Below are 14,819 nucleotides of genomic sequence, written 5' to 3'. Positions count from 1 at the left end.
CGCAACAAATAAATCAGCAAATAAACAATTAGATACGTCTTTTTCGAGAGCGATGGCCAAACGCTAGGGCCCTTACCAACGGGTCGATTAATTATTGACGGATTCAAATCCTTTGTCAGCACCGTCCCCTTTTATTCCCACTGGACTGGCGACATTCTTTTACAAATGAAAGCCACATACCTATATGGAGTACTCTGGAACTAAATTTACCGCATTTTAGTAATTTTAATCACTTGCTAAGAAGTCTTAAGTGATGCTCGTGCGCCTATACAAAACAATTAAAATCTTATAAACAACATATAATGAAAAAGGTAAAATGAACATTTTTGATAACACACGTTCGTCGTGTTATGACAAATATATTTCGAAACACAATTTGCTAACGGATGTTTATTTTTAACTCATATACATATTTTTATTGCTTTTAATATCATTATTGGCTTTGAGCCATGGAATTATATATAATTTCTTAATTTTGATTTCTATTATGTTTAAATAAATTAGGAGCTATACGGCTTCACACGGATATATCGGATAGAGATAGTGATAGTGATATCCAAGTGGTCAGGACTCCGGCGCGTCCTCCTCCGGGGATCGAGGTAAATCCTCGGCACGCGTCTCTAACTTTCAGAGTTAAGCGTGTTTTTAATTTACGCAAATAAAATTTCAACGTTACATGCGAGGAAACCTGCAAGCTTGAGAGTCACCATAATATTCTCAAAGGCGTGTGAAGTCTACCAATTCGCACTTGGCCAACGTGGTGGCCTACGGCCTACGCCCTTCTCACTACCCTTTAGAGAAGACCCGTTGTCGTATATACTCGTAGTGGACAGGAAATGCGTTCATAATGATGATGACTGCTTTACACACGGACGCGATGCAATTACACCACAATTAACTCTAATTAGACCTAACTTTGCCCTGTCATTAAATACCTAGTTAACACATTAGTATCAATAAAATACAAGATTATATTATGGTGACAAATTAAACAGATGAAATGTATAAGGGAAAAGTATAAAAGTAATCTGGCAACACTCCCATGTTCTCCACTCAGTTGCCATTGGCCCGCAGTGCGAATGTGATGCACTACAATACACACTAAAAATGTCTAAATGTGTCTTCGATTGCTATCAAAACCGTAAATCCACCATCTCTAAGAAGCCAGGGCTTTTCTTCGTCTCGTAAGTGCTACGTTTTTTTAAAAAGGTTTTAATAAAACAAAACCGATACGCAATGGATTTGTAAATATCAACATTAAGCTGAACTGGTGAGCACTTTGATTCTATTGGCTATTATAAAGAATTTCTGTAAAATCAGCCAATAGCTATCAAGCATAACAGTGTTCGCATTGGTCGTGCATCCGTGTCGTTGACGCACGGCGCTTGCTAAGGCTGTGTGTACAATGCCACAATAATATTCGAGTTCTTAGTATTTAAATATAATTATAATATTATTATATTTCTATATATTTTCCATTCTAGGTAACATTTTTAAATATTTATAACAATTTTTTTATCTACGTATTCTGAAAAAAAACAAAAAAATTTAACAGTTGAAAAAAATTATCCATTTTTTTTTCAATAGAAAGCTAACCAAGTAAATTTCTGGGATAAAAAGTAAATAAGTAAAATACATCCCTATCTTAATACTATAAAGATTGGCTCAGTTGTTGAGGCGAACATAGTTAAGAACAAACAAATTAACAATACAACTAAGTATGGGCTAATTTTAAATATTCATAGTAAGTCATAATGAAGAAGATATTTTTAATGAACAGTTCAGACAACAAAACAATAATATAATTAATATGATTCTATCCCAATTGCTCTCTAGGTTTGTTTTTCACCTATGTATTGTATAGGGAAAGAATATAGTATTTCACTTATTTCAATCATTCAGATTTCGTAGCGTTCCACAGCCGATATGTGATCAATTGACCAGTATAGTGGACCGAGAGAAATGCAGCCAAAATTTCAAACCAAATGCATTTAGCGTAATTTGCTTTACACATATTGCTCCTTATGAAATTTCGAAAAGTCAACTGAATTGTATAGCTTTGCCTACCATAAATGTAATATAAAATTATAGGTAGTTTTGTGTATTTAAAAAAACTTTAAAATATTCACACATGAGTTCATTTAAATTAAGAAATAGCCAACAGCAAGCTGACGTTATGCCAAATTTATTTTTGATCTGTTTAGCAAATTAGCCAGCCATGCTAATTTAATAATCAGAAAGGTCATCTCTTTTAATTAATTAAATTTGGCACTTTTGAAGGTAATATTTTCTTAAGTATTTACATGTTTAATGTTTTTCTTTTCTTTTTAAATACTTTATATAAAATAATATTTTGGAAGTGTATTTAATTTCTGATAAATTTTCTCCGTTATGTGAAAACTTTCAGATCGGCCCCCATGATGTCACAGTTATAAAAGTAGATGATGAAAGAACCAACAAAAAAGATGATGATATCATCTGTATAATAGAAAACCAAACAACTACAGAACCCAAACCTCAAACAACTGACGTAAGTATATTGACTTTATATAGTTATTTCGTAGGTCATATAACAGTGCCTATATTAGTTTATGTCAATCAAAAGTATTAATGTCGAAAAGACCTATGCATGCTGCTTCAAATTTAAAATCAGGGTTTAGAACATTAAAATTATTTTTCTGTAGGCTGTAATTAAATCAACTGGCATCAAAGGTCATGTAGGAGAGAATTGTGTTTGTTTATGTAACCTTTGGTTGCCTAATAGATATATCCTTACAGCAAAGAGATCACTGAACGGTAACCTTCTAAGTAGCACTATTACTACTGTATTTCTGTCTGTCTGTGGGCCTTTTATATGAATTACTTACTGAAAAGGGTTATTTTTTTAATAGGGGCAAGAAATAGACGTAGAAGATCAGATTCAATGGAGTTTGGTGGGGTCAAGTAAACATTTTGAAGGATAAAGTGGATAACTCAGAAAATTTCATTAAAGAGGAAAATGAAACTATTTCGGATGAAGATGTAATTATCGTAGAAGAGAAGAAGATAGAATATTTTGACAAAAGTGAGACTGAGGGTGAAAATGAATTCCACATCGAGTATTCGCAATTCCTGAATAAGTTTTACACTTTGAATAAAGTAAATAACAAGAAAAAGTCGAAACAGACAGAAACTAAGCGGAAAAAGTTGGATTATAAAGTCGGTCAGACGTCTATACCAAAAGAAGCTGTAACGAAGCCGACGAAATGTTCATCAACCTCTATAGAGTTGGACACAGCATCATTTTTAGGCACAAAACCACAATCCACAACAAAGCCAACATTCACAAAACCACATTTCGGGATAGCCACAAATGCATTAAATACTCAAAATGCATCTACACAACAATTCGTAAGATATTTACCGTCACAAAACGCAAGTACAGCACCAATCGTAATAGCACCACCAAATGTATCAACATCACAATGTCCGATAGCCCCACAATGCGCAATAACACCACTTAACATATGAACACCAAAACTCGTGATAGCACCACAAGACCCTACTAAGCAGCTACTAACATTTATAACCAATGAACTTTCGCTTTGAAGGAATAAAACGGGGTAGCGTTTTATTAAAGGAGAGAAACACGCAAACATATAATAAACAATACTGTAGCGTTGGTGAGCAAAAATCAAGATCAATTCCAACCGATTATTGTGAAAACCAAAAATATTAGTATCTTGTTGTGTTCAGTGAAGTAAAATCTAATTTGTATTAAATTAAGTCATACGTGTTGAATAACGTAATGTAGGAGACAGGAAAATGAGCCGCACTTTTGAAGTGAAGTTGCACTTTTATTTTGACCGTACCTTTATCCAACTTATCTGTGTCTTATTTATCTGATCTTGCCAGAGGAGTGGCGACGAATAGTCAAACGTGCCACAACACTTAAGTGATGACCACCACCGCTCTGCCAAGAGTGAACCGACTGAGAAGATTTATCTTAATTTTAATTTTATTTCTTCCTGCTGGGTGCAAGTATATAGGGATTAGACCCACCAAATTGCTCCACCACGCCTTGACGGGCAAAAATTTCATTTTTTCAAGTGTACTAACTTTTGAAACGTCAAGTATGTCTGTTTGTAGTCACTCTATCACCTGTACGAAAGGCAGATTCTTGCGTGAAGAAAAGGGCATGAAACTCAGCTGTTGCTTTCTTCTTCATAATTTTAAAAACTAGTCAAAAGACAATCGTATCGCATTTTAAACCATTACTTATTAATTAAGAACACTGACAACTGTTATATTTTGGTGATTATGTTTTTTTATTCTAATTACATAACATAATAATTATGTGATATGTGGCAGACTTTAGAAGGTAATTATTTTTTACTTCAGATTTTGTCCTGTGATTTCAAAATAAAATTTTAAACATTTTTTGGTCAACATGTTTTAAATTCTAAGCCTTGCCTTTTTTTAAAAATAATATTTGATTTCAAAGTCAAATGCTAGATTATAGCCAAAGTATAAAAAGTGGGTATTGAGAATATAAGAAAATAAAGCTAAAACACGCTAATCGCACAATCAAATGTTTATAGGTTTCCTGGACCATGTCAAAACAAAGCTAGCTAAACCAGAATGCTCTCGAGCTAAAATACTATTTTCGTAAAACTCATTCGAGGTTGAAATTAAAAAAAGAAACACAGAAATTAAGAAATGTTCTTGTATACTCGGCCTTACATAAGTAACGATAAAAGCTCACAGTAGCAGACCGTCTCTTTCTCTCGCACGGCGATGCCTGACGGCACACATAAGAGCGGCAACGCGGCGCATTCTCCGTTAATACGTGGATATTGTGACTGTTGTCATTGGCTGTATTGATGGCGTTTCCGCTCATTTTGCGAATTATAGCCAATAATGGAGTAGCGAGCTAGACAGTCAGAAAGCATCACAAATTGTCGGCGTCAAAGAACCCAACCGATAACTCGTTAATCGATAACTTACTACTTATTATAGAGGTAAAACTCATTGAAAGTTAGAACATAGGTGAACCGCAAGATAAGGTGAATATAAGCAATTTTATTTCTGAAACTTGATTTAAACAATGTTCCGAATGTGCACAGGTTATATAATGATGTTCTTTGTATCAGTCAAGGAATGTAGCAACATATTCAACTAAAGATAATTTACTCGTAATTTAAATTTAGGCAAAAATTACCTTAATTTTACTAGTAAAGAATATGATAAAATAAAACTTTTTCTGCCCATATTGAAATTAGAGTTTAAAAAGAAACAATTTGTTTGGGTGGGCAAAGTTTTTAGCGATTTTGGAACCTACATACTAGTACAATTCTAGACTTTTAATACTAGGTACTTTATTTTTTGAGTATTTTGTCGACATATTTCATGTGCCATCATGTTGCCTCTGGGCTTGCGCTGGTTCTTTCGTTGCATTTTATACTTACTACCTTAAAACAAAACTCAATGTTAGGTGCTTACGAGGAACCACGTTTAAACATCGAACCACGAGGCGTCGCTAAGGCTCTACGTCAAGCACATTGCTTAGCTTCCTCGTTCTACTTCGCACCGAAAAGGTCAGGAATACCGTTCCGATTTCCGTTTTCCCTACCATCTATTACGTATATAGTACTAGAAATCAAGATTGAATAGGCATCTTCTAGGCAAGCGCGCTCCGCCATGGCTCATCAATGGTGGAATTGTGATTGTAGTCAAGCGCTGAAGATGAAGCCAAATATAAAAACAAACGTGTGTGTACTTATGTAAACGCGTTAGAAGTTATATTATTATTAAACTCTTTATTTGTATACCACAACATTTAAAATATAACAAAAACAGAAACATCGAAAGAAGTAGTAATACAAAAGGCGGCCTTATCGCTTAATAGCGATCTCTGCCAGGCAACCTTAGAATACTAAGGCGTAAACTTTATACTTTGGCGTAACAAGATAAAAATCTTATCAAAAGTCTTACAATAGAAAAAAGGTATTTAATACATTGACAATTTTATTATAACGCATTATCTAGTTACTTCATTATAAGACAACCGAGATTTACGGTCAAATTTTTTTTTGGAAACCTTAAATGTCGGTTTTTCGGAACGCTATGCGCGCGCATCGTAAAAATTTTCTCTAACGCGCCGCTTAGAATATAAGATTATTTTGGCTGCAAATCTCTAATTTATATACCACAAGCGAGCCCGCGCGGTACCTAAAAAATACGTCGCCGACTGATTCTTAGAACTTTTAAAGAGTTGAACTCGGTTGTATTGATGTAACGTTTACCATTCAAGAATCCCTCAAAAAGGATATTTCAATATTAAGGATGATCGTATCACGGTCGGGATAGCTATAAGTTGAAGCGCATTTTTATATAACTTTCCAACTACCAATAAAGCCATGTGCACTACCAATAAAGCCATTACGATCTCTTTCAAACAGTACAAGTGGGTAAGGAAGAATAGGCCTTCACACAGCGATGCTTTTGGGTCCAACGCTGTTCCTCAAATATATAATATATAAATCAAACATGTAATCTGGAAAATTTAAACAGTAAACTTATATCATTTGCTGATGACATGGCTCTTCTATTCTGGGGTAATAGCTGGGAAACAGTTTAACATAATGCTTAACAGGGCTTTGATATGGTCCTGTCCTGGCTGCACGATAGGAAACTAAATACTTAACGATCTCAATTTCGGAAAGCACAAAACCCTTCTTAAATATAGCTCAACGGGTACAGTTCAGGGGTGCACACAACCCTGTCTAGAAAAGATCAGCATTAAGGCACATTCTGTTTTCTTAATTCAAATACAAGAAGCACATGTAATTGTCACTGTTTAGAAATACATAACAGTATCAAATACAAGTGTAATCATTGATAAACATCTCCAATTTGATAATCACATAAATAAATTAACAGGTAGAATCCGTAAGCTCGTAGCGATTTTTAAAAATATTCGTCACGTGGCCGATAATAAGATATTGAAATTGTTATACCTTATGTGAATTATTATTTACGTTTGTATTGATTCTTGGGGAGGTGCATCAAAAATCCGGCTTCCGGTTGAAGCGAGCACAGAGGGCGGTACTCAAAGTTAGTTCTTTTCTACCTTATACTCGTAGATTTCCCACTACTACGTTATTTAAAGATAGTAAAGTTCTTACACTGACAGTTATTTATACAAAAGTTTATTTTAAAGCAATATCAGAGAATAGACCCTAATATTCGACGAAAATTAAAAAATAAACGTCTATTTTTTTTTCTTTCCTGGGTAGTTTTTTGTACAATAAATGCAATAAGGTTCTTTCCATTGGCTCACTATCTTCCCAGAATTGTAAAAAAGAAATAAACAAGTGGCTCCTAGACTTAGATTATGATAAGACTGAAAATTTACTTTCTATACAAGAATAAAATACCTACCGTACACATACGCGCACCCATTCACATACACTCACAAAATTACTATTAATAGATAGAGATGATATTAATTATTATGTAGTTTTAAATTTTGTAATTATAAGCACAAAGCCTATGTCTTATTGCAACTGTCAACTGGGTAGAGCACTGATAACTATCATACGAGTTTATACTCCGATTAGTTATCAGGGCCTCTAGCTTTTTTATAGTTTAGCTTTGGTTACCTGTTTACATTGTTTTTTAGAAAAATAAATGTATATTATTATTTTTACATTGCATAATATTATTATGCTTTTGTCAGGCATATTTAAAAAACCGCACTCGCTGTCATTTGCGAGTTAAGTTGGCAGAACTGCATCGCGCGCCATAATTAATCAGTGACGTCATTTTTCGAGGTTGCCCGCCGCCGCGCCGGCCGGGAACTGCCCCCCTCCCGCCGCCCGCCCGCGCATGCGCGGCGCGTCTGATAAGTCTCCGCTGTCAAACGTCATACACGCCTCAGTTCAGAGGTATAACCTTTTTACAATTTGTTCCCTATTTAAATTGTTCTATATTTACTTAAAAATTGCGTGCGTGATGGCTAATGCAACCAAGAAATTACCTGGAGATTCAAAGAAGTCAATACACACTACGAAAGTCACGACCACTGAGGTAAATACTAAATGTGTACTAGTTTACTTTTCGCTAAGGTTATTATTAATGATGATAATTATAACTAAAATGAAAAGTTTATCACTACCTGGATTTTTTAATTGATAATTGGATATTAGGTACTTAGTAAGTTTAACTTTTTTCCAAAGCTTACCTAATCCTATCTGTTAGTTTTATTTGCACCGCTATGTCTTCTTTTAGCAAAAGTGCGGGAAGCTAAATATTTAGTGGAAATAATTAGAGTCAGAGTCGGGGAAGTTTAAGATCTTTCACACCTCCTTGTCAACCCACGTTTTCGTGGCAACAAGGTATTCCATTTTGAACTGAATTCAATTTCATTACACGTAATCAATGCAATAACAAACCAACATCTGTTTCTTATTTTTGCACGAAAGAATTATATAATACAGCGGAAGTGAAACTTAAAACGTTTTATTTATATAATTGGTAAATAGGTTGCTCCTTAACTAACTCTTTCTTTACTAAGTACCTACCTAACTGAATCAATGAGTATGACATGATGACTCATTTTAAAAAACCTGCACTATGATGTTCGACTATATCAAAAAAAATAACTACATATATCAAAACTTACTTAAAGGTTTAGTTAATATAAATTGCAAATTTTTTTTTTTAATATAACCGCGTAATGCCGTGAATGCCGTGAAAAACTTGCCGTGTAATGGCCGAACTCGTAACATCCTAGGCAATAAGAGCTATATAGATAGTCCTTATTCCATAACCAACGATTATTGATTTTGGTATTGATGATAATTAAAAAAAAAAAATTATAACAAATTATTACTTTTCACACCTTTTAGTACTTTTATATAATTTTTCCTTTATGTACACTAAAGACACTCACAATATTACATTTGATTTTAGATTTTAGTTTTTCATGTTTATTAGTTTCATAATTTTTGATTTTGATTATTATTTACCCCTTACTTAGATTTAACGTCATTTAGTGTTTCATGGCGCATCGCTAGATTTTACAGTGTTATTTATTGAAAATAAATAACAATCTCACTAATAATATAAAAAAATACGTTTCTCTTAATACGGGAATCATATCTAATAAGATGAATACGATACGATCTTATCTTTCTGTTTCGACTGTCATTAAAATTACGTCTTATTTATATTTCTAGTAGCTATCCTTATGGTTATTTATTTTCAATACTATGTCTTCAATGCTGGGAAATGTTGTCTATCGAATTTGACAAATTAATTACCATTACATTGGCCAAATGTTTTTTGTAAGTAATTCATATCTCTACCTGCTTATAATAAAAATGTAACGGATTGAATTCTGAACATTGAAGATGTAAAAAAAAATTTTTGGAGGGCATTCCATAACCGATACTGAACCCAAAACTGTAATTTTTGTCATTCATGTCTGGTTGTCTGTCTCTCTGCCTGTATCTGAGCCGCGCCTCACGCTTAAACTACTGAATAAATTCAAATGAAACTTTGCACAATACTAATTCATACTACGAGGTAGGACATAGGATACTTTTTATCCCGAAATTCAGCTTAGTCCCTTTAGGAGAGGGGATGAAAGTGTTTGACGATTTTACACAATAACTCCGTCAAATGATTAACCGATTTAAATAATATTTTTTACCGGATAGATTATACTATCCGTTTAGGTTTTGCCAAATTTTGTTTGGATAGAAATTTTCTTGGTTAACCTTAAGCATACGAATCATCTAACAATGCGATTTCGATTCTTGCCTCGACGATAACTATTCTTGCTTAGTGGCAGGAGCTGAAACTAGGGATACCAAATTAGCTTTGAACTTCTTGTTAAGAACTTTAAAGAGAATTTCTCTCTGAAGAACTTTAAAGAGAATTTCTCTCTGAAGAACTTAACAATGTATAAAAATTATTAACCATAGAAAATGTTGTCATTGAGTTCGACTTTTGCAAGGCGTTTTTTTATGGTTCTGCAAAGAAGTGAATTAAAAAAAATCTTGAGACACCATTAGATTTGCAGAATCCTGAAATCTCAGGAAAAATCCTAAGATTTGGTAACCCTAGGCGCAGCTAGTATGCTTTATACAATAATTATTAATTTCATGAAAGCCCGAGGATCCAGTGGAGCGGATGCGGTACAAGTACTGCGTAGTGCCGGGCTGCAAGAACACCACCAGCACGTCACCGCAGAAACTGTTCTTCAGCATCCCCACGGGGCCGCTGCGCACGCGCTGGTGCGAGGTGATGGAGCGTTGCGCGCCGGCGCACAAGCCGCTATCGGCCACCAGCAACCGGTTCTGCTGCGAGGACCACTTTGATGTAAACACTTGTAACACCTTTCACTACACTACACTAGTATTGAAATGGTGACAATCACCCACTCTGTTTCTAAGTATTTTAACTAGAGGGGCGCTCTTTCGATGCCAAATAAATCCTAGGTAACCTTCACGCGATCTAATCAGTAAAATATAAATTGAAAAAAACTTCCGAATTGATATCCTCCTTTTCAAAGTTGGTTTAAAAGAAATGCTTACAGTTTCATTTCAGCACCAAGATAATGTTTGCTAGCTTACAATTTGATGTGCTCAATGTTTCAGCTTGAACGAGACATGGAAAACTACATTCAATGGAAAGTGATGGGCACAAAGAAAACCAAGAAACTAATTTTAAAAAAGGGTATTCTTCCTCACAAGTTCCCCTGCCGCGAACAAGACGACAATACCACTAAAGAACAAGTGGAAAATACTTCAGAAGCACAAAGCAAAGGAGAACAGAAATTACTGGAAACTCAAGAAAAACCAAAAAAGCGAAAAATGATGGGTGAAGGTGAACCACAAGGTAGTCAAAAGGTTACAAAAGCTTCACCTGTAACAGAAGAAGAGATTATCCTGGAGCAAAGAAAGAAATTACAAAAGATTTCACACGTAAGCTTTACACAAGACACAGAAGTAACTACGCCAGAGGAAGACGTAGAAACATATACCTTTATGATTAAAGTTGAAGCTGAAGATGATACTGAACTAAATGGCGGTGAAATTCTTCTAGAAGAGTCAATTTTTATGGATCCTAACACTATCATTCAAGATCCCGATAATTTACTCGACGTTAAAGTCAAAGTTGAGCAATTAGACGAGGATTTTGAACCGGAAGTGATAAAAGAAGATACACAAAAATATGTAATAGAAGATGAAACTAATAATACAGTTGTAACTCAAACTCATTCCATAAAAATAGAGAATCTAAGTGAAGATCTAGGTTAAAGCTCCAACAAATTATTTCCTAACCTAACTGAAGCTCATAATCAATAAAGGAGATTTTGGTGAATCATAAAAGATGAGTACAAGAAATTATAGTGGAATTTTATTCCATGACATAAAATTCCATTTACCTACCTACATCTTGCTAACTATAAAGTAAGACTAATTCGATTAATTTTAAGTAAGTCTTTTTCTTATTTCAAAAATAATACCGAAGGTCATACGACTATTTAATCAGAAGCATAACCCAGAAAAGTGTTCCAATGTTTTGTCTGTCTGTACATTCGGAACATCCAAACCGATATTGTAAGGACTTTCACAAGCAAATCGAGGAGAAAGCAATTTAGTGAATCTTATTTATGACAGTGGTGTTAATAATTTTATTCAAAAACCACTAAACAGATAGGTGTATTAGTAGTGCCCACGTCTATAATAAAAATTAAGCTTAATTTGCTATAAGTACTCCGCGAACAGCAGGAGAATCAGTATGGTGTAATTTATAATTACTTTAATCCGTTCTCCTCAGAAATGTACCCTCTACGCACGTTACGCTCCGAAACCGGAGCATCCTCCATCACAAAGTAATTATAAATTACACCATACAGATTCTCCTGCTGTTCGCGGTGTATAGCAAAGTAAGCTTAATTTTCATAAAATATTATGGATTTCCGCAAAGTAAGGCCTGCTTCAATCCAATAGTGCCCACGTCGTCAAGATTTTTCCAGGGAAATGGTATGGCTATTTAAAGAGCATTTAAAAGTTATTTACCTATAGGCATCAACGAACTGAAATTAACTAAACACATTTAGCCCTTTGCAAACGTATGGGATAGAAGCATCATTTTACGTTTTAGTTATTTCACGCAGCGAGCAACGAAACTTTCCAAATAATCACGTTGACGTTTTGCATAGTGAAAGTTACAGAGCGGGCGAGTGTAGTCAACGAATCAGGCGAGGTAAAACAAATCCATGTAGACGAAGTGACTACCCTCTAAAAGCTAGAAAAAATCTACCTGCCATTTAAAACTTAGCTACGCCATAAAACAATAACATGACATTAGCAGGCCGTGCGGTGGGGGAGGGTGCTACCGGCGCCATAATTCAATTTTCAACTTTAATTAATTTCAACATCCTCCGCTCGTACTTCATAATACGTTACATTTCTCCGCGCCATTATTTAATAACGCGCTACTAATGTGATACCACAACACACACACGCACTCAACGTTTGAAAGTATACCTACACACATTTGCGTTTCCTCGCTAGTTCTAACAAGTTTTCCACACAAACTTTCATGCACTATTCCGCACAATGAACTCCAACCCACCACATCGCATCGCCCGCCCTATCTATTACTTCGATAGCATGGCTAGGGCTGCAGCGCTATAGCACGGAGAACCGAGGATGATGAGTTTCCTAAGGTGCTGGAATAGCGACCTCGCACCGGTAAACGCAGTCGCAGGGAGCCGCTAGAAGCATACAGCACAAGACCGTAGTATTTGGAACACCGTACAATATCTTGCTTGACATGATGCAGGTTTCACAATAACTTATCAAATCCGACAAGCAAACAAAAGAAAAATAAAACATGAAGCGCCTATAAAATTTTACACAGCAATTGTTTACAACTTCGTGTTTGCTAATCCAGCGCGTTTATTCCATATAAGTAAGCCTTTCATCATATTGTGAATCGTGAATCAATTCGCTCCAGTTTATTCTTAAAGCTATACTCTAGCTTTATGTGCCGTATACATATTCTTTTAGCATTCAATAGAAAGTTGTTATTATGAAAGGACACTTCAACTTTATAGATTATCTAAGATACATATTTTTTAATTCAATATTAATTACTGTGACGTTGCAAGTCTACACCTTAACGGTAAAGAAAGAAAAGAAGACATTCAGTATTGATCCACATAAATGTTTACATTCTGCACAAGCCCAAGGCATATTATTCTTTATCTAGGTTATCATAATCCATAAATCCACCAAAAACCAAAACCTTATTCCTCTGAAGACAGCGCCCCTAAACTTAATTATCCGCAGACCTTAGCACTATTTAACCTCCCTCACCTCAGTGCCGCAGTCCTGTGCTCTAGCCTGTTTTTAAATGGGAATCTGGGGGTTTGATGCCCGGCAGCTCCAATTTAGGGAGTTGATAATTTCTCAATTTCCATCTTAAGCATGTTCACGTATGCAGTAAAGTTAAAACGCATGCCTTGCTTCACGTTACTCCTTGCGCTTGCTTACTTACTCTTTCTGTTAAATGTATTTTTTTATAAATATATCTATAATGTATTGTCTTAAATTGAATTCTAAATTCATTCCCGTTTGAGCCTTGTTTGAGCCTTGTGACTTGTGAAACAATGCTTTTATACACAGCTAACTGGCAAACCCGATTTATTCTGCAACATTTAAAACACAAAGTGGCTTAATATGCAAATAAAATCCATTCAGTTTAGAAGCTTTACCGTCAGAAAGGCAAACGACCCGGTCACGGGTCAATCACAACCCTAAATTGTCGTTTGTGAATGTCGTTTTGTATTTTATTTTATTTCTATTTGAATTGCAGAAATCATTGTCATTGCAATATATAAATGACAAACAGTTTATTAGTACCTTTAACAAGATTTATTCGACTCAAAGAACGACATTTCGATCATAACATACCACTATAATAAATTTCATCATCTGTTTAATCTGTTTAACCTTGTACGGTAAAAAGCGACCTGTGCTCAAAATAAAGCTATCCCTTCGAGCTAAAATCGAAAATGAAGAGATCCGTAGGAGAGTCGGAACATATTGCTAGCAATTTGAAGTTGAAGGGGCCTCTACTACAACTGGATAACTAGGTATGATTTATTATGTTACTAGTGTGAGTGTATAGGTACGTAGTTAAGCTTTTTGTGACAGCTCGTCTACGGACTAGCGCCACGTTTATATTTACTGAAGAGCAGCGTTTTTGTGCTTCAGTCTTAAAGGCGTGGTTGCGTGTAATTAGAGGCACATGAGGCTTAACACCTATGCCTAAGGTTGACGGTCACAGGGTGTCACTAACATGGCTTTGCTCTGTTTGTGGGCCACCTGCTTGGTGCATCAATTATCATTATACAAAAACTTACTGTAAGGTAAAGGTAGTGTGCCAGAGAACTATTAAGTAATATGACTGGGGGGATTGGAACCGGCGGATTAATGATCCAGTTGCTTGAACTTCCATGCCAGCTTACCAAATATTCACCCTCACGCATTTCACATTATCCAACTGTTCCAAAAATGAAACGTTGAAATAAACGCAACCAAAATTGAAATAAACGAATTCTGATCACGTCTCCTAATATGGAGATGGGATTGAATGGAGGCTGGGTACGATGGCAGATGATCTAATTTATCTGAGATTAATAATGTTATTTTAGCTGACGAACCTAATCCCGTTGGCTTATTGAATCCGATATTCGACGTGCGGAGTTAGGTGCAGTACCTACTTTGATTTTCCGATAAGTCATTACGAAGGTT

General features: G+C 35.2%; 1 protein-coding gene and 1 long non-coding RNA gene across 3 annotated transcripts; both read left to right on the top strand.

Moving 5' to 3' along the window:
* Positions 1-1,065: 1,065 nt before the first annotated feature.
* Positions 1,066-4,268, top strand: LOC120630442. Its single transcript, XR_005659029.1, has 3 exons — positions 1,066-1,184; positions 2,408-2,530; positions 2,892-4,268. It is a non-coding gene; the product is annotated as an uncharacterized LOC120630442 (long non-coding RNA).
* A 3,632-nt stretch (positions 4,269-7,900) lies between these two features.
* LOC120630500 lies at positions 7,901-11,449 on the top strand. Of its 2 annotated transcripts, none has more exons than XM_039899749.1 (3): positions 7,901-7,928; positions 10,159-10,368; positions 10,647-11,449. In XM_039899749.1, exons 2-3 carry the CDS (start codon positions 10,180-10,182, stop codon positions 11,307-11,309), a joined length of 852 nt encoding a protein of 283 aa, XP_039755683.1. In that variant the 5' UTR covers positions 7,901-7,928; positions 10,159-10,179; the 3' UTR covers positions 11,310-11,449. The 2 variants fall into 2 exon arrangements, with proteins under 2 accessions (XP_039755683.1, XP_039755682.1); XM_039899748.1 differs by having other exon boundaries at positions 7,917-8,070.
* The last annotated feature ends 3,370 nt before the right edge of the window (positions 11,450-14,819 follow it).

The sequence above is a fragment of the Pararge aegeria genome, chromosome 16 (genome assembly GCF_905163445.1).
Source record: "Pararge aegeria chromosome 16, ilParAegt1.1, whole genome shotgun sequence".
Taxonomy (NCBI): Eukaryota; Metazoa; Arthropoda; class Insecta; order Lepidoptera; family Nymphalidae; genus Pararge; species Pararge aegeria.
Note: the sequence above shows the minus strand (reverse complement) of the source record. Positions and strands in the feature narration are given on the sequence as shown.

Excerpts from the sequence above, each read along its gene's own strand:
- LOC120630500 (XM_039899748.1), top strand. The coding sequence starts at position 7,996 with ATGGCTAATGCAACCAAGAAATTACCTGGAGATTCAAAGAAGTCAATA. Across the intron at positions 8,071-10,158 it reads CGAAAGTCACGACCACTGAG|CCCGAGGATCCAGTGGAGCG; the intron begins GTAAATACTAAA and ends ATTTCATGAAAG. Across the intron at positions 10,369-10,646 it reads GCTGCGAGGACCACTTTGAT|CTTGAACGAGACATGGAAAA; the intron begins GTAAACACTTGT and ends TCAATGTTTCAG.